The sequence below is a fragment of the Mesoplodon bidens genome (genome assembly GCF_964165515.1).
Source record: "Mesoplodon bidens genome assembly, chromosome: 8".
Classification (NCBI taxonomy): domain Eukaryota; kingdom Metazoa; phylum Chordata; class Mammalia; order Artiodactyla; family Ziphiidae; genus Mesoplodon; species Mesoplodon bidens.
Window position 1 is genome coordinate 97906556 of NC_138165.1, and position 21202 is coordinate 97927757.

At 40.0% G+C, this 21202-nt stretch overlaps 1 protein-coding gene across 3 annotated transcripts in view; it reads right to left on the minus strand.

Moving 5' to 3' along the window:
- The window catches only part of PAX3 (paired box 3), a gene marked incomplete at both ends in the record, with an annotated part of 93891 nt that overhangs the window by 7350 nt on the left and 65339 nt on the right, over positions 1-21202 (minus strand). For all 3 annotated transcript variants that reach the window (XM_081242269.1, XM_081242271.1, XM_081242270.1), the window contains 2 exons: positions 11877-12091; positions 12967-13132. In XM_081242269.1, coding sequence (XP_081098395.1) covers positions 11877-12091; positions 12967-13132 — 381 coding nt within the window. The remainder of the gene's footprint in view (positions 1-11876; positions 12092-12966; positions 13133-21202) is intronic.

Here is a 21202-nt window from a genome sequence, read left to right on the forward strand (position 1 = left end):
ATTCATCACTTAACACAGAGAGTCTCAAACTCTTTCTGAGAGGAATGACATTACCTGCTGTTAACTCTTCTCATTTCAGGAAACAACAGCAGCCCTCTAAAGAGTAAGCACTCAAACCTATCACCATTTCAAAAACATGACTGTAGAAAATTAAGCATATATCTCGGTTTAATTTTATGACTACTTCTGGACCCGTTTGCTAAATATTAATTGACCTCTTGAGACCTAGGATTCCAAATATAGAAAGGGAAAAGCTCTACACTTGGGCATCCCACAGTACTTCAGTGAGATGGTGTTTAAAACTTTATCTCTAATTGCCCATAAGCTAAGCCTGCATTCAAGAAAATCCAGGGCTGATTCACCTAATAACCATTCATAAATGCACACCTTGCTGAATCTTAACTGCCCAGTTCTGTCTGAGATTCACGCAGAACTTTACCTAGGGGTCCACGTTACCTTTTAGAAAGAAGGACCTCCACACTGCCCCTCTGAAGCATAGGGGTGCTGGGCTACACTGTATCTTCACTCCCCAAAAACTTCCCCTTCCACCCAGTACTACAACTGTGTGGAGGGCAGACATTCCAGGCTACTGAGGGAGGAAAAATTTGCCCGGCTCAACGGTGAAATTTCTTCTTTCTTCCAGATCATGTGTGATGCATGTGTGATTCATGTGCGATGCAGGCAAATATTTCTGTGGCTGCCCGAAGTCCATGGCATAAGACTCCATCTACTAAACGCCTGAAGATTACAGAAGAGAAACTTCCCTACACTTCTCTTCATGTGAAGGAAGATAAGTCCTTAGGACAGAGAAAAGAGCCAACTGAAAAGATCAGGTGGTAGTGATTTAACGAGTAGATATCAGGAAAATTGTTTCTATTAACTATGGGAAAGCAGTGCACGGCCTTGCAAAAGTCTGAGAATGAACTTATCCTTCAGGAAGTGTTTTCTGCCCTGTTTCACAGGTTTTGTGTTAAGGCAGAATAAGCTTTCATTTAAGATGCATGGAAATTTGTAACAACTCTATACATATGGGACAACATCTGAGAATGCAGCCTTCTAAGAACCAGAAGCTACTATTCCAGTAAGCTAAAGTCCTACCTACTTTAATTCCCCACCTTCCCGACTCCAGGGACACTGGACCAATAAAGATGTTGCGGTGCTTTTCCACCTGAAAACTTACTTGTGTTCTTGATCATAAATTGGGCAGTGGCTATGTCTCCTATTCCCAGGCAACTTGAAGTAGCTGGCAACATCCAGGACCCACAGTGAGGCCATATACATAGTTCTTTGACCTACAGAAATTAAATCTGCTCCTACAGATCTTGATAAAATAGAGTCTTTGTAATTTAGTGATAAAAGGAATACTCCCCAATCAGTTAAATCAAAATTACTTAGATTGCCCCTTACTTTCTAAAACCTTGCTGTTGCACCTGTTGTTTTAGCTACCTTTCTCTTTTGCTGGTGAGAGAGAAGTATAGCGTTCATAAGATTCTCCTGCCTTTGAGGTATCTAGTATCATAAAAGCTAGACTGTAGATTTTTTAAAAATGAGTTCATGTCAATATTTTATTTCGAGGGGCTTCCCTGGTGGTACACTGATTAAGAATCTGCCTGCAAATGCAGGGGACATGGGTTCGAGCCCTGGTCTGGGAAGATCCCACATGCCGCGGAGCAACTAAGCCCGTGAGCCACAACTACTGAAGCCTGTGTGCCACACTACTGAAGCCCGTGCGCCTAGAGCCCGTGCTCTGCAACAAGAGAAGCCACTGCAGTGAGAAGCCCACGCACCACAACGAAGAGTAGCCCCCCGCTCACCACAACTAGAGAAAGCCCGCGTACAGCAACGAAGACCCAATGCAGCCAAAAATAAATAAAGAAAGAAATAAAGAAATAAAGAAATAAATTTTTAAAATTACATTTCAATAAATCAAAACAAGAACAAGAATAGGAAACAATAAGACAACCCTGTCCCCTCCCTACTCTTAGCCCCATGGAGTGAAGGATGGTTGCCTCTTCTTTTCGTTGTAGTGGGTTCTCATGTTATTGTGATCTGAATTACTCAAACAAAACCAATTTTTGTACATTGTATTTCTGGGGAGTATCATATCCCAAGAGCATTACAATGACTGCATTCTGAATGGACACCAATATGTGTCCTTAGGTCTTTAAACTGTCTGAGTAGAATACCTTAAAATACTCCAGTCCACCAAGAAACTGCTTTTCCTTTGATGGTATTCAGCTTCCACATTTGTCTTATTCATCAGGGACAAAGAAAAGTATGTTTTTTTGTCAGACGCCTGTGTGATATTTTTCAGCAAACAATAATGAGAGCTCTATTGCAACAAACAGTATTATCACTTTATCAAAATGCGTTTAATCCAAAAAAATGCATTTAATCCTTTTAAGTACTGTGTTTCTCTATAGGGTGACTCTTTTTCAATATCTCCTAAGTTTAACAGGAGGATGAAACAGAAGCTGAGATAGTTGAAGCACCTTGCCTGAAGACACACAGCTAGTGAGTGGCTGTTAAGTACTGGAATCTAGTGCTTTTGACTTTGGGGATCCTGCTTAGATCAATGAGTTATACCCACATGGCCGTCAGTTCACTAAACAGGAATTCTCTCTGTTTTTACTCCCTTTTTCTGCCTATCTTAACATTATTAAGCAGTTTATAGCTTCTTCTTTAAAATTACTCTTTTTCCTGCTAAGGTCACTTGCAGAGGGTGACAATGTATTGAAGCAGGAGATAACATCAGACATTAAATAGAAGAAACATTCACTAGTGAAAAAAAATTAAAGAACAATTCTAGAAATGGACAAATCATGAGTTGGGTCTCTACCCATTTTTTTCATTCAGCACTTCCTAGGAAATGTTCCTCAAAACTTGGTAGTCTGATACTCAACAAAAGGGATCCCCAGTTAAATTAGAGAACACTGAGTTAAACAAACATGTTTCTATACTGCAAGCCTTGTCAGAGCCTTTAGTAGGCTAATGTGCACTGGGACTCTGAAAGGTAAAGGGATATAATTTGAAATATTTACCAAATCGTTGACTCAAAATCCTTTTTCTCCAAAGCACTATTCCAAAGAGCCCACTTTGGGGAACAAGTCTTTATTATGAGACACTGTTTGGTTTCTGGGTGTTCAAGGCTGATTATGACCTAGTATCATGCCTCTAGAAGCTCATGGTCCAAAGGGGGATGGATATGCTATAATACAGTGTGGTATGTATTTTAACAAGGTATAAACACACTAATGTGGCATCAATAGAGACTAAAACAAGAAATATTGCCTACAAGTGTCATAGAAGGGTTCATACTGAACTAGAAATTTTCCCTTGGCATCTTATATATAGAGGGTCAGCTCTTTAGAGGGTTTTTACACTTGATCTTAGCCAAAAGGCCAAGAAGTGATATAGAGGGTTTTTTTAATCGGCAACTGTTTAATTAGATTTTGTAATGCAAGCTGCCCAAAATGAGACATCAGTATTTTGTGGAGGGGGAAAAGATGGTTATTTCTTTAAATAATGCCTGCATCCTTCATTAGTTCAGTGCTGAGGACAGCCTGCCCAGTCATCTCACAGCTCCAAAATATTCCCTGCAAGGTAGAAACACAACCCTTTGATTCTACAAAATGCACTATCTCAAAGGGTCTCCCAATTTACCGTCTTTTCCATTGATCAGCAAAGACAATACAATCACTAAACTCAGAAACTCTAGTTTACTGAACTCTAGCTAAATGTCAAGAGGAATTTTTAAATATTACACTATACATTGAAAAATATACACCTCTGATGAGACCCAGACTGTTTTGCAGAGACAGATTCTTTAAAAAAAAAAAAAAATAGTGTACAACTAATGACTGAATCCAGTCTTCTGTGTCTGCAGTACAAAGCACACATTCAGCCTCTAATTGAATAAATATGCAAGTATTGAGATTTCTATAGATATTGCCATTTTGCAAATGCAGTAATAAATTAAAAGCTTTACATTGCATTCCAACCACATATAAAGGGTTGATTCAGACCATTGGCCTCACACTAGAATTCAGCACGGCTTTCCTATGTTTTACTGACGAAAAAGAAAAACTTTTTATTCCGGTAGCTTAGTTATGGACCAAGCAATCACACTCAATTTTTTCTCTTCAATGGCTAAAGGAATTCAAATGGGCCTAAATACCTTGGGGTTGTTACATTTTTTGTCCAATGTACAAGAGAAAGTAGCTGATGGAATTTCTACTTAAATCAATTTAATCAATTTAATTCACAAAAAAATTTTAATTCAGCAAGAAAGGTTTTCTTGTGGCTCAATTCAGTGACGTGATGTAAGATTCAGTCACTGGTGGCTGCTGCTCCCTCCTTTTCTTTAAAAAAGAGATTTTGGCCAAGTACTTGTTTCTCTCACAATTCTCCAACTAACCCAAGAGGCTGTGGCTAGAGCTGACATAAACCAGGGCTCTCCTCAAGCTCTTTAAGGGTAGCAACCACAGCCTTCGGAGAAAAACCAAAGGCACCAGGTCAATTACAGCCTGCACTGATTCAACAAATGGATTAGCAGCAATGTTTTCACCACCGAGCAGAATATCTTGAAAACCTAATATGGCGGAATGGAAACATGCAAATGGCCAGTGGTTACTCTGGTGTAGCTGAAATGGGCTTATTTATGATCATAAACATCCTTGAGCCTTCATAAACATGTAAAAGGCTTCTGCAGCCCTGGTTTTGAGCTCATGAATTGCTTTAGAAATGAAACAGAAAGAGGCTGAAGCTTCGGAGAGGCTGCCACTTTTGTACAGAATGTCTCTCTGTCCAAGCTTTGTTTGACACCCAATCAATCTCTTTAATCAAAAGCACTCCTTTTTCTTCCACAGATGAATTTCTGGAAATTGTAAAGAGGTAGTGCCTTTGTTTGGAAAAGAGTTGGTGGCAGGCCACCTGTTTGTCTGGTTCTTCACGATGATAAAGATAGGTTGAGGGCACAGGATCTGCAACCTGTTTGTGAAATGGACAAAACAAATGGCCTGGCATCAAGTAGCTTCTGGATGTGTGCCCAAAATGTCCAGAAAAATAGCCCTCCTGAAACAGGAGCTGGCCCTGCCATCAGGGTAAATCTTACTGCTTTTACATGTATCAACAGTACTAAAGAAGACCAAGGAATTGCTATACCACAGTGAAAAGGATATTCTCTCTATACAAAACAGAAAAGTACCCATCACAACCATTCTTAATGACTATACCCCATTCGCATAACAAACTGATGTGTAGTAAACCGCACACCTTCGATGGACAAAGATCATTCATCTTGCCTTGCAGCTAAGGAATTTGAGATAATTGTGAACACTGTGGTCCAGGAAATGACAAGCAAAATCAAAAGCAGTCTTGAGTTCTGTGTACACATATTAATGCTTAAATGCTTCTCCCTAGTAAGTTTCAGGAGTAACAAATGTTTGTCAAAAGAAACTGTGCTGAGCAATTGAAATCTGATTTGAAATGGAACCACAACAGTCTAATACATATATGCATGAAATGGAGAAGCTGCCTAATAAGCGTAGCTGACACCAAATATGCAATTTACATACATTACACACTGATAATCTCAATTTTAATATTATTCTTTAAAAGTAACTGGATGGGTGATGGAGTTAAAATTTTTCTTTTATAAAATGTGAATAAGAACAAAAGTTTATCCTGACGTCTTCCACCATTAACCACAATCTCCTTAGTGTAAAGATATATCTGCTCTTTCTTGGGTCTGTTTCAGAGGCAGTATCTCATCCCCACAAAGCTGTGATGATTCAACCAGACTTAACAGATGAATGGCTGATAAACTTGATGAGATCTGCAGACCTGCTCTTTGTTCCTGAGGTGCTGAGTGGTGAGCAAACATTCAGGCATGTTTAAGCCTGGTACACAAATCTTTATGAGAATTTTTTCTTTCCTCAGTACATTATCCATGAAATAGGACAGGTGTACTGGTTATTCAATTACATCTTACACAAGACCTGGCCAAAATTTGAAATGAGGCCTCTGAGCATAGATCTTACTGTGGGGATTTATTAATAACAGTTAAAAGTTGTCTATAACAAAACTTTTTTTTGTAATTTAAGCCTATTTTCTTATTTTATCATTGGTTTCACTCATAAACCAGAAACGAAAATCTGCCCATCTGTCCTAAACATAAAATGTGTTCATAATAATCCAGATTTATACCAAATGTATTTTTAAGTATTGCTGAATTGAGAGAGTACTCAAAATTTATAGCCTCTGAGGTTACAAAGAGGACTTCCTCTTTTTAAGGAGGAAAATGCTTAAAATGAACGTAGGAAAGGCTCAGAAAGCTTCTTGGATATCAAATGGCTCCGTAGGAAAAAAATGTCAATGATATAAGAGTAAATGAATCAAAACCATATGGATCAAATTTTCCCTAAAATACACAGTTTGAAAAATTAAGGAGGAAAAGTGCTTGGCAAAATGTGTTTTAGGTTTTACCAAACCCAAAACATTCGAAGAATCATTTGCAATGGCTGATGAACCCTAAATGCAGCCAAGTTGGCCCATTTTTGTATACTACATAATAATAAAAAAAAGCTTCCTAGATAACTTCCTAGTGTAACCCACTGATACTGTATTTCACTCAAAAAATCATTAGAAGCTGTCACCAGAAACCGTGGCGTTTGTAGGAGTAGGGGGGTGTTGAAATGATATAAGTTTGTTCATTTAATTGGCCTTGTTTTGGGGGTTTGGCTCTGCGTGTTTTGGAGGTGGGGGGAGCAGTGAGGGTAATGTTTCTTGCAAAGGAAAGTTAATTAGAAGAACATGGGTCAAACGTTAATTAGTCTCACGTCTTGAGCATGAGCATATGGTAGTATTTCCTTGGCACTCCGTATTCCAAGTCGGCATTCCTTTTTTTCTCCTGCACATGCAGGAAGGTGCTGGGAACACACCAGCTGGGTTTGGAGGGGAAATACGTGGTCTCTATTTCCCTTTGCTCTTTCTGTGGTGTTCCCACACCAAGAAAACACAACTTTTCAAAAGAGGGTGCTACTGCAGGGTAGAGGGAGTTGAATGGTTTTCTTCTCAGATCGTGTTTTGTCATTCATTATAAAAGCCTCATCTCCTGAAAGGGTTATATAGTTCAAATGGTCCTAGAAATTCAGAGACAGTAGAAAAGTTCAAGGGAATTAGCCTATTCCCAACCCACCCATCCCTGAGAATCTCAAGTTCCCTGACAAATCCAGCTTTTGAGGGAGTGTGAAGCCCAGCCCTCCATCTGTGAAGGCTTTTGATGGTTCCTGCAGGAAAATCGAGCTGAATATCACTGCCGGAGCCCATGGAAAACTTTCTGCAACATTAGGCTTCTTCAGCAAGTGAAATGTGTAATTTGGTTTATTAAAGAGAGGCATGGACATATATACACTACCAAACGTCAGGTAGATAGCTAGTGGGAAGCAGCCGCATAGCACAGGGAGATCAGCTTGGTGCTTTGTGACCGCCTGGAGGGGTGGGATGGGGAGGGTGGGAGGGAGGGAGATGCATGAGGGAAGGGATGTGGGAACAGATGTATATGTATGACTGATTCACTTTGTTATAAAGCAGAAACTAATTAAAAAAATAAATAAATAAACTTAAAAAAAAAAAAAAAAAAAAAAAAAAAGAACTAGTAATAACTGCAAGAGAGGTAGACTTGGATTTTAACTCTGCCAGTGACTCTAGCTGTGTTGCGCTGGCCTCAGCTTTTCCATAAATAAAATGGGAATATTCCCCAGATACAGTTATGGATTCCCTCAGAACAAGATACACTTTTCCAACGATTCAGTAACACACAGACGCTTTTAGCAATTTGAGGAAGGATACGACCAAAGCTTCTAAAAGTTTTCATCAGGATTCTGAGATTTAGAATGTCATAGATGCCTGTCAGTCTACTACTACTCTAATCCCACCAGCTGGACAGTGTAACCTTTTCCTAATTCACTGCTTCACACCCATCCCTCCCGAAGCTGAGAATTTCTCTGGGAAAAGCACTGAGGGAATCTAAGAAACACCATTTGACTAATGGCTCTGATTCCAAGCTTTTTTTTTTTTTTTTTTAGGCCGCAGGTCATGAGAGATCTTAGTTTCCCGAACCCACGGCCCGGGCAGTAAAGCACGGAGCCTTGCCCACTGGACCACCAAGGAAGTCCCTGATTCCAAGCTTTAAAAGAATCTTCGCTCAAGGGAGCAGATATGTTAGAGACCCCAAAGGAAAATCAACTACCTCCCTCACACAAACAGAGAAACAATTTGCTTACCATAATGGTGTCTATTAATTCTTTGACAAGAAACTAGAAAGCCGATTTTACAACAGTTCACATACATTCTAACTCATGCAAGTCTGAATGGCAAACAATACATCAATTTCAATGACACTAAGAAAATAATCAAATAAAATGCACAAATAAAATAGCATCCACTAAAGAGATTTACAATGAATTGATCATAATGACTCAAAAAACTTTAGCTCCAATTCAATTTAAATTAATAGGTATGGGGTGTCCCTGGTGGCGCAGTGGTTGAGAGTCCGCCTGCCGTTTCAGGGGACACGGGTTCATGCCCCAGTCCGGGAGGATCCCACATGCCGCGGAGCAGCTGGGCCCGTGAGCCATGGCCGCTGAGCCTGCACGTCCAGAGCCTGTGCTCCACAACAGGAGAGGCCACAACAGTGAGAGGCCCGCGTATCACAAAAAAAAAAAATTAATAGGTAGGTAAAGACCTATGATGAAGGGTAAAGGCAGGGAATACGTAAGATGCAAAGTTCCATATTATATAATATAGAACATGCATACTATCTCAATTATATATATATGTGTGTGTGTGTATATATATATATATATATATATATATATATTTTTAAGCATAAGACCCAAAAAGAGCTCAAAGGCAATATGCAAAAATATTAACAGTGACTCCCCAGGGGAATTCTTTTCCTACTCTAGAGATACCTTTTTAAAATTTTTTCCGTTTTCTACAATAACCATGAAGTACTTTTTATTATTGGGGGAAGTTAAAAGATTGATAAGAAAAATGTGTAAAGCAAAAAAGCACGTAAAGAGTGCATTAGCAAAAAGAGTGTTAATTAACCCAAATCCAAAGTTTAGAAAACTAGTTTCTATAAAATGATTTTAAAATATGAATAAGACCCCCGCCTCTATTTTTTATGAAACCTGTCTCCTCTTCACCCAACTGGGTGCTATCATGAATGAGATTCGAGAGTAGGAGCTGGGAATCCTCTGTCCAGTCCCAGCTCTCTCACTATTAGCGCTGTGACCACAAGCTCTCTGAGCCTCAGTTGATTTGTCTGTATATTAGACATCTAGATAGAGACAGAGGAAGTGGAAAAGTTGGAGAAGAGGAGAAATGGCAGTCGCAGGTTTAGTTCCATTTTTAATATTATATGATCCAGTATATTAATAAGCACTTCTCTATAGCAAGCAAAAAGACTAAGCCATGACCACCCTTTCTTTACTCTCTTCTTTAGTTAACAGGTAAACCAGCTGTTAGATGTGGACTCTTTTCTTCAAACTGTCTTTACAATATTTTTAATAAAGCCAAACAATCAAAACCAGGGTAGTGCACACCTCCCCACCTTGCTTAAATAGAGGCATTCCTGAGAAATGGTAAATCTTAAAGGCTATAGAAATCTGAGTTTTAATTCCCAACTCTCCTAATGTTCCTGTTCCATCTTTTTGTAAATATGTCTGGCAAGATATTGATTCACTCAGCCTTTTTTCCTCCAACTTTGCCTAAGGAAATAAGGAGGAGCTTCATATTATTTGTTTCTTTTCTAACTCACTGGAGATGCTAGAAGAACTAAGACAACATGGGTTCCTAGTGGTAGGTTGAGGAGGAAATATATGGTAGAAATGCAAAATGTCCTGGATATTTGCAATTTAATAAGTGAGGAGTTAACATAATGTGTAAGAGCATAGTAAAGAAATACAGAAGAAGCTGCCTGTGGAATTTTCCATGGCTTGATATTGGAGTGATTCCCACCCTACCGCCAACTCTGGAATCATAGCCAGGCTTCTTGAAATCAAGGATTAACAGTTTCAAGGTCAAGTGCTAGTACCTCCACTTATACAACACTGTATAATACACTTACACTTCCTATAACATACAAGAGCAGACATCTATATAATACAAGAAACTAGGAGCTTCACTTAGAGAATACAGGTTCGTGTCATCATTTGTATTATGCTCGAACACTAAGAAATGCCAAGAGAATCCTGGGTCTCACCTTACAGAAGTGGTTCGAGTTGAAGTTTACTTTTATGCAAACTTTCAACTAAATCATGTTCGTAAAAAGCTCTTCTATGGCCCCAAATGACTTATAAAACTGCAGAGATAACTACTTCTGATGTTACTTCTAAACTGTGGAAGAAGCTTCTATGCTATAGATCCAGACATTTAATGATGAATCTATTAATATAAATCCATGATTTTCATGCAAAATCACATTCATGGATGCCAGCACTTGGAAATTAAATGTATTAAAGTCCTGTAGGAAGCACGTCCATTGTTTTCATGTTGTTATTTTTCAGCTGAGGCTTAAAGCCACCTCTTATTTTTTATCCCAGGATGTGCTATAGGAATCTATGAAACTTAATTACATTCACTGTTACAAAAAAGGATTTATGAACTTTTGCCTTTAGGCAGAAATGTTTATTTCATTGCCTTTGCTATTCATTCTTTTCAACTCCAACGGCTTTGAACTTCTCAGCTGCTCGGAGTTATCACCGTTGTGCAGAGCCCAGGAACTCCACTCCCAAGACGCAGACCACAAGTTGAAGAAAACGAAGCAGGCGAAGATATACGAGTCGTTATTTTGGCCACCCTTTGTGCCATTAAAATCTCATTTTCTGCCTATTAGAATGCCCTCTTGGTGTTTAGGCAGCAGTGATAGTCAGTGATTAGTGTGTAATTGAGTATAATTGTCTTTTCACTTTTCATTTGTGTCATTCTGAGCTTCTCTCTGTTTTTCTAACCACCAAGAGGAAAAAGGGGGTTAAGAAAAGATAAAGCTGTTAAAACTCTCACTCTCAGCCCTGAAGAGATGCTCGATTGCAATTATAGATTGCAACCCCTTCGTGACATTTCTCCAAATTCAGCGGGCAGCTCTCCTCGCCACCTGGGCCAAGTGCTCTCTAATAAAATCAAGTGATCTGTATTTAAACAACTGCTAATAATGTCAACCTCAGACAGATGCCACATGTAGGAAATTTAACCAACCCTCTGACATGCAATTATCAAGGCAATTTATTAATATAATCTCTCAAGAAAAGCTCATAGTCCAATGCAAATTAGAAAAACAATTACAACATTCAAATATCTATATATTCCCAAAGAGCAGTCATTCTCCTAATCTGTGCGTTTATAACTCATTTATCCTAGAGTTCTGTAGTCATCAGCTGGGTCTCTCTCCACACAACTTGTTAAACTCTTCTCCAAATATCGTATAAAAGCTTTGGTGTTTTCTTATTAAGTGTTCTTGCTCACAACCCTATCAGCTGACCAGATACCATTAAAAAAAAGAAATGTGTGTGAACCTCTTACCCAAAACCCTGAACAAGGAATGCAGAAGATGAATGCCTTGACAACTAAGTATAACATAAAATCTCTGTGATTACATGAAAAGTCACTTGGATTTTAAGTCTAAGCTACAACTTTTGATACAGCCCGTAGGAAGGGTGGAGAGAAAGGAAACTAGAAAACTGAAATCATGTGGCTTGTATAAAGAATACATTATGGTTTAAATTTGGCAATTCATTATATGACTGCCTTGGGGAATTGACTATTTGGTTCTGGTATACAGCAAATCGTCTGTCTGGAAACACGGGACTGACCTGAGGTGAAAGGCCATTGCCAATGGCGGGGTTCATGGGGTTGGAGGGCCCGGACGGAGGCACAAAGCTGTCTGTATAGCTGGAAAATCCATGCCTGGTGCTGGAGAGGCAGTAGGCAGAGCTGCTGTCCGGGGTGGAAGGAATAGTGCTTTGGTGTACAGTGCTTGGAGGAAGCGGCTGAGGTCTGTGGACCGTGCTGCTGGGATCCGACACGGCTGCAAGGAAGAAGGTCATCAGCCATAAATCTCCTTTGGAGGCCAGCAGAGAAAGTTCAGTACAAAGGTTCACAGTCACCAAGCCATCAGCAGTATATCCTGGTCAGCCACATGTACATTTCAAGCTGTCCTTCTTGACACTCAGGTCTAGAACCACTCATAACAAATACAGCCACATCTCTGCACATATGTGCAAGTACCTAATTTATCTACATACTTTCAACACACACTCACCCAGAAGAGAAATTCAGAAATCACATCAACAGTGCGAACAAACCTATTTTGGTAGTGAATGTTATTAATCAACGTGAGGATTAACCCATGTAAGAATTGCAAGTCTCAAGATTCTTATCAAATATCCTTCCAAAGCACTTGAACATTCGTGTGATAGTATAGTTTCGAATGCCTGCAATGCTATCTTTCATAACGCAAACTAATTTAGTTTTATCATGTATCCCATTCACCTCTATGCATTAAGACAGGGGGACTTTTTATCAAAGCTTACCTTCCCTCTATTCCTACTGCAGTTAGGAGCCATCACAGAACTTCAGTTAATGGCAGACTGGAGTATAAATGTAAAGTTTTAACAAATGAAAAGCAAATTGCATGCTTATTTAGGGAGGCTGTTGTTTTGTTTTAAAATACTGAAACAGTATTATATTACAACACATTTATCTAGAGAGATTCAGACAGGTCACAGAACAAACTATGTTTCTGAAATGTGACAGGTATCAGTACTTTCAGGACAACCTCATGTAACGTAATGAACATACAAACAGCCACAAGGACACCGCAGAAGATTTCACTGCATAAATTAAGCAGCAAGGAACAAGATTGGGAGTTGCATCTTAACCCCCGACTCCATTCCTCCATACCTTGCGGAATAGCTGTGGGCTGGTAAGAGGTCTCGGACAGCTGGTATGTTGGCAGAGTCGGCATGGCCGTGGGAGGGAATCCCCCCGGAATGAGATGGTTGAAAGCCATCAGTTGATTGGCCCCAGCCTGCTTCCTCCATCTTGCACGGCGGTTGCTAAACCAGACCTATGGATTTAATTTAAAATTTGAGGATTTCACTGATGAAATAATAGTACAGTCTTAATGAATTTTTCATGCTAAAACAGATTAAAGGCCCCTTACTGACAGGGCAAATAGACACAAGAGCCCTCCACCTTCTGGGTTGTATTGTCAGGGAAGAAAGGAGAGTTAGATGTCAGGGGTCAGTAGAGGGACTTCGAGGGCCTTCCATGGTCCTGCAGAGCCCCCACGAGCCTGGGGGTGACCATGGGGAGGGATGGTTAAGCAGGGACGGGAACAACGGAAACTCCCTGCCATCACCATAAGCACCTCCCACCTTCATGTACCGCAGCAAAACGGGGAGGATCCAGGGGTCTGTTTGACCCCCGCGTGACATGTGTCCTAATTTGGTCTTACCTATCACACCAATCCTTGTTTTTTATAGTCTTATCAATGTGTTTGTATTTCTATGGACATTATGTGCACAATTCCTGGAAAGTCATATAAATTAACCAGAAGGATAAATGGAGCTCTTTTACCAACCCTTCCAGAGTGTGAGACATTGTGCTGATCTTCATGGAAATAGATGATGAAGAGGTAAGTATTTCAAGAAATGAAAGCATTTTATCTATGAAGCTCTTTCAGATAGTGGGTTTATTTATTATTTCTTTCAACAGCAGCTATAAGCACCTATCTTTTCAACAGAGGGCTAAAGGGGTGGATAAGATAGGACCCCTGCGCTCAAGTAGCTTACTGTCTCTCCTCTAGGAACTCACAGAGTAATCAAGGTCACCAAAATAACTGCTCACAGGAGGTAGAAACTCCACGTTTGAAAATGCAGAGAAATCAGGAGAAGTTTAGAGTGGAGACGAAGTTTCAACTCCTTTTAAAGCTTGGATATGATTTCGAAAAGTGGTCATGCCAGTTGGAAGAGATACAAGAGACCAGCATGTCTACGAAAAGTTGAGACTTGATTTCCTTATAGAACAAAGTTAACAATTATACAACTTAAATGTAAATTTCAAGTCACAAAATTTTTAAAAGAGTGGAGAGAGGAATGTCTCCCTTCTGTAGCAATAAAGCCCAGTTTAACAGGTACTTTGCCAAGGTATCTGCTTAAACTTATGCCAGTCACCCAAGCATTTGTCTGGAAAAGAGTTTGGTCATCTCTAACCATGATGCAAGACAGTTGTAAGGAAAGCTGTTTGAACTTCCTCAGAACACCAACATTTAATACTCCTTGAGTTTCCAACAGGAAAAGAAGGGAAGTCAATATTTTCCCATGTTGATACATAACTGAATTAGAGTTTTACTTAACTTAATAAATTGCCACCTGGGATAACAGAACCATTGACAGTACTCAATTTCAGGTCTGCATCAATTGTGTTTCCTCAGTGCAAGTCTAAGCGTCTGTTACCAGGACTCCCAAAGGCATCAGGGTAAGAAAACTGTTTTCAGGGAAGTGCTTGGAACAAGCTGGTGAGCCTGAGGAGGCTGGGGGTAAGAAATTAGGGTTGTTTTCATGCCTGAATGCACTGTACTATACCACGCACTGTGTCATATTTTATAGTATAAAACCTCCAGATTAATGAGGCACACCTGGCTCAGGTGATGGGTTGTTTTTTTTGTTTTTTGTTTTTCTCCCCACACTTATCTAGACGAACCCATGTGCAGTGCATCTTCAGCTTTATGTACTAGGCTGGGAGGAGAGTTGAATTTCCAAAAGTTCTGATGTGACTTCACTCATTCAGACTTACTGTCTTCAAATCTACTGGTGAGATCCCTTATGAAGAACTCAGCAGCTTGCCACTTCTGACATTATCAGAGTATGTTGCCAACCTCTCTGTGCCAACTTCCTGCTGTAACTTTTAGATAAGTAAACCAAATTTGATTTATCCAGTGGGTGGGCTCTGCCTGGTTATTCCATCAGTCTTAACCTACTTTTGATTTACATTCATGCTAACACCTCCATAATCCATTTTTTTAAATCAAAAATGTCTTTGCTCAGATAATAACTTAGAAGAAACATCATAACTACAAATCCCTTCAAAACATTAAATCCAAAAGGCTAGGGGTATAAAGTTTTGGGGGGTTATTTCCATTTTTCCAAAATGATACAAGTAAATATTGATGACATGGAATAAACCTACCAGGAGTTGGATAAAAATTCTTATAGTTACAATACAGCATATATTATAACTACAATATAAGATGAAGAGAAATAGTTGGGAAGCAAATCTTTACTGAAAAACAAACCTTCAACAGGACGTTTAAGAGTTTCCCAAAGGAAGGAATTTAAATGTTGTTTAAATTTAGGCTAAATAAATCCAGAGGGCTATTCCTGAGGGAAGCAGGGCTTACTGAAGACTGAGCTGCCTGTCTCTGACCATTTAACCAGATTTTTCTATCATCTTGCCCCTGCCAGCCTCTGCAACTCCTAGAACCAGCTGAAACTGCCAAAAGAAGCACTAAAGGAAAAATATATTGAAGTTGCAAAATGGGAAATGGCCCTTGCCTTCTTTATGCTTTGAAACTCATAAACATCTATTTTTAATAGAAAACAAATGCCCTTGAAATCACCTTCATTTTAAGTACCCAAACTGGCTATACAAAGTGATCCTGGGGTACTGTTATTAGCCCATCTTTGACTGAAAGACATTCCCTTGGTCCTCAGAAGTCCTACCCAACTCTTCCAATATTGTCTCTCTAATTCCTAACAGACAATCAAGGAATAATCTACTGAATGGCATGTGTAAGTGCAGAATACTGAATAAGTTCATCTAAAATGGGTGGAAGGCATCTATGATTCAGTTACTATCACGAGAAACTTTGTTTTGAAAAGGGTAGCAATTGCAACAGAGACAAACTGGCCTTTGATGTTCTGGAGGAGAATATGAGTGTTCCACCAATTTCTTAGCCAGAAGGGCAGAAAGAATAAGTTTTACTAAGCTATCTACCTATTAAATGTCATTCTACGATCTCTAATTCAATGTGATTTCACTCTCCCCACGCAGCATTACCTGGCCTTCCACATCACACTTAGCATGGTAAGAAAGTGGGGCGGGAGACATACATTGGTGGATAACTACTACCAGGCATGGTTAATTGCTTACAATTGCCTGTATAATATCACACTACATCAGAACCTTCCCTCGCACCAAGTTTTTATTTCTTTTGATGAACTGCAGCCTGGTTCATTTTCATCTGCTCCTGGGTCTTTCCCTACTCGTAGGTCTCTCTTCAGAGCCCTTCTACAAAGTCATATTCACGCTTTTGGAAATGATATTTAGACCCATTCTGGAGTAATATAATATCAAATGATTTTTGAAGCAAAATTTAAAATATAACATCATGATAACTAGGGGGAAAAGGTAATGAATCACAAAAGAATAGGTTTTTATAAATTTTTCTCTTCACGAGTAAAAAAAGTACCATTTGTTCTCAACAATGAAAGTTGTAAAAAAACAATATTTTAAGAAATACGGTAATACTTTTCATTCACATGGGAGCAGTGCAGACCAGGCAATAGTTGAATCCCACCTTTCCCCACCCCTCACTACCTCTGTGATCTTGAACAATTTGCATAATATCTGTGGGTCTCTGTTTTCTCATCTGCTAAATGGGAGAAATAAAAAACTCCTTCACAAGATTAAATGAGACAATATAATCAGTTAAATGAGAGTACAATCAAAGCTTGCAAAACACCTAAGAGATACTGTGTTCAGTAAATGTTAGTTATTAAATACAAACGTCACACTGAGAAATCCAAGAATTAGAGACTTGCTTTGTTTTCTAAGCTCTCTGGTCTACAGCCAAAGCCTTTTGTGCCCCTGAGCAAACAGGAAAGTACCCAAATAACACCTCAAATAATTGAACGCTAGTTTGGCTTGAATGGAGACTTAGGTCCAAATTGCTTCCAAGGTTCATGGATTAGTGTTAATTGTCCCATGGTGTAAGCCTAATTTTGCCCGTCAATAAATTACTGGTTCACATTTTTGGCGTGGTCCTCAAAGGCAATCTAACCTACATTGTTCCAGATGGGTTATTTCAAAAAGGCATTTAAAAAATGGGAAGAGAATGTAATCATTAATCCTTAGAAAGAGAACTCACAACAAGATTATAAAATGTTTCATTAAATACTAGAGCTGATACTAAAGTGCCAATTACAGTTACTTTCCAAGTAGGTAAATTCAGGACAAGCTGCTTGTTGCCTGGACCTTCCCACTCACTCCACTCCCCCTCTCCCATATCACAGCCGCCCAGCCCTCTTACCATTGCTGCTACCCCAGCCTTGACCACTGTATGGAGAGCAGGTTGGGGAAAGGATGAGCAAGGCTGAAGAGGAGAAATGCCACGCTCCTGTGAATGTCAGAGGATCACGACACACATGAAAGCGTACTTAACTGCATCTTTAAATACCCCAAGAGCAAACTCCTGCAGAGAATTGTAGGATGACCACATTTTTGCTTTATTATGGAGTTCAGGGCCAATATTCCGTACCTGTCTTAACTTTTAAACTATACAGATCTGGGGCTTCCCTGGTGGCGCAGTGGTTTAGAGTCCACCTACCACTGCGCCACCAAGGAAGCCCTAGGAATATATTTTTAAAAAAACATACTTCAGGGGGCTTCCCTGGTGGCGCAGTGGTTGAGAGTCCGCTTACCACTGCACCACCAAGGAAGCCCTAGGAATATATTTTTTTAAAAAAACGTACTTCAGGGGGCTTCCCTGGTGGCGCAGTGGTTGAGAGTCCGCTTACCACTGCACCACCAGGGAAGCCCTAGAAATATATTTTTAAAAAACATACTTCAGGGCGCTTCCCTGGTGACGCAGTGGTTGAGAGTCCGCATAACACTGCGCCACCAGGGAAGCCCTAGAAATATATTTTTAAAAAACATACTTCAGAGTGTGGTTGGGAGTCCGCCTGCCGGTGCAGGGGATGCGGGTTCGTGCCCCGGTCTGGGAGGATCCCGCGTGCTGCGGAGCGGCTGGGCCCGTGAGTCATGGCCGCTGAGCCTGCGCGTCGGGAGCCTGTGTTCCGCAGCAAAAGAGGCCGCGATAGTGAGAGGCCCGCGTAACGCAAATAATAATAATAATAAAATAAACTATACAGATCTGTTAGATGGCTTTAAACCACCATTGGGCTTCCCTGAGGATCACAAATTACTGATGCTATAAGGGTCCTGAGAGATCATGCATCCTAGGGATTTTTAATTAAAGGAAAGAACGTGGTGGGGGGCGTGGAATTCCCTGGCCGTCCAGTGGTTAGGACTCTGCTCTCTCACTGCTGAGGGCCTGGGTTCAATCCCTGGTCGGGGAACTAAAATCCCATAAGCTGTGTGGTGCTGCCAAAAAAAAAAAAGAAAGAAAGAACAAGAGGTGGCGATTTTGGGGAAAATGATGAGAGCTAGGGGTCCTCTCTCCCTATTTAACACTTGTGCGCGCACACACACACACACACACACACACACAGGCAAAGGCACAACATTTGTGCACAAATCTCAAGTTTCCCAGATCTCCTGAAGTCCATCCATGATTATCCTGGTCATCCATGGACCCAGACTAAGATCATCTGATCTAAACCCCATATTTTCAAATTTATATTTAAATTTTTAAAAACCTGCAGTCCAGCAGGATTACAGCAAAATTGTGACTTGCTCAACAAAACATTTCTGGCAAAGCTGAAACCAAAACCCACATCTTCTGACTCCTAGTTAAATGCTTTTCCACAAGCAGCTTCCTTTCCTGTCTTCCATTACCTGGGTGGTAAGAGAACAATACTTGCCTACTTCTTGGAGTTTTAGGTGGAATATTTACTAAAACGTTTACACATCATAAATGTCTGCAAGTCACCCTTCCTTACAAAACTTTAGTGCTTGCCATTATTTGCATAGTAACAACTACCCAGGAGGTGAATTAGGCAAATTAGTCTTTGCTGTACAATAATTCTTAGATTGTGTACTCAGATTTGACTCTGATAAATATAACATGGCTACTGTCTAAACAAATTTTTATGGAATACTGACATAGGTCTAATTTATTAAAGATTTAGTCTCATTTTTATCCAGAAGGGTTTAGAAGTTTTTTTTTCCCCCTCTCGGAGGGAAAAAAAAAGGAATGTAGACACATTTGGGGTTTTTTTTAGGGGGGGGGGGGCGTTGGTGTTGGGTTTTCCCAGGTGCCCCAAATTAAAATAACTCACACTCTCTGGCTATCACTCAAACTGAGTTGACTTTGCTACTGCTTTCCCAGATCCTTCTAAAAACTAAAGGATTTTGTTCTGGCATTTTAATCAGTGATTAACTACTCCCTTCTTTTTCCTGCTGGGTTAAGTAAAAGATCCATATGCCGGGTGTTGTAGGGAATTTGTTAGGCTGTAGATCATAGCTGTGGTGCAAGACGTGATGTGTCTCAAGGGAACTAATGAAGCCATAAGGAATGTAAAGAGTCACCGGGTTAAAGCCACATTAGGACAGCTGTTAGGTTAATGAGGGCCCCGCTTTGGAGAGGAGGTCACTGTATAGAAAAATATGAACCACTCTTTATTGGTTTGATCCCATGTCCTCTGGAAGTTAATGGGCCATTCTTATTCTCCTTTGACGTTCGCTGAGCCAGATGCGAGTGCCGGGCACTGTACAAGCTGCATGCGGTTGAGATTAACTCTGTGCCCCCATCCTTGTCTTTGGCAAAAGCAACAATGAACGAGGTAGAGCAACACAGCACACTCTTTTCAATTTTCCATCGCTCCCTTTGTTTGATTTCTTTACAGCCAATGTTTATTTTTTGACTCTGAGTTCAGAACTGATCTTCAATCTATCTTAAGGACAGACCCAGTATGTGGGCTTGGCCAGCCAGAGAGGATAAGGACCAGATCCTGGAATATAGTGGGCACTCAATAAAAGTTTGCCAAAACAATGGAAGAATGAATGGACCTCACTTTACATTTAAACCAGGTGATCACAGAACTATAATAAAAGCAAATAGATTTGATATATGTAATATTTGTAGCATTATTATATATATGATAATACATGCACGGTATATATTACCATAAAATAACGTGATATTTACATATACATATATAAATATCATCATGATTTGCGGTTAGCGGTGGTCATTTCTGGGAAGGAGCACTATATCCCAATGTAATAGGCAGAGGGATTGAATAGCTCCAGCTGTAAAACATTTGTGTTGCAAACCCCAGTGTATCTGTGACTCTTCTCTACACTCACCTTTGCACCCACCTCCAGCTCACACAATCAGCTGCCCACATTCCACCTTTCAAGGCAGTTCTATCCTTTCCCTTCTCACTGCCACTGACCTACTTCAGAAACCACTCAAAAGTTTGCTGTTGTCTAGGTACCACCCCTAAACTCCACAGAGTGCCTGGTACATAACAAGGATCCCTGAAATGATGAGTGAATAACATGAATTGACCCACTTCTGTATGTTATATCTGATATAATCATATTCTCCCCATAATGATATCCAATGTTAAGAATGAACATTTTCATAAGTACCAAAAAATAAACACTAAGAATACAAAGAGAGCAAATAGATTTTCAATCAATCATATTCCTTCCTACCACCCTAGCACTCCCTAACCTTAACCAACTTGAACTATTCACTGTGTGCTCAACATGACTAGAGTGAAAAATGAAAGGTCAACTGATATGCAACTCATGTGCTTCCGAGTCTCTGTGCTTTTGCTCATTATTCTGTGTTACTAAAATACTCTCCCAACCTCCCTGTCCAATGACTATCTATCTGAACTCAAAAGGCCATCTGAACCCTCCCTTCTTCATGAGCCCCTCTTGTTTACTCCAATAAAATCTCACCCTTTCCTCTTCTCGACTCTCCCTGCACTTCAGCTCTCTCTAACACACTTACCATCTCGGCTTTGTTTTTAAATTATTCGTGCATTTACTTTACTACCCTTTAAACACTAGTTCCTTGAGAAATGTGTCTTAATTCATCTTAGTGTTCCTTGGCCTTCCTAGCACTGTGATGATCAGAAAGAAAGTCAAGTTGAAGAAAACAATCCCTCTGACTGGGCTCTGCAGGCTACAAGAGGCTATTCCAAAATAGTCTGTGATT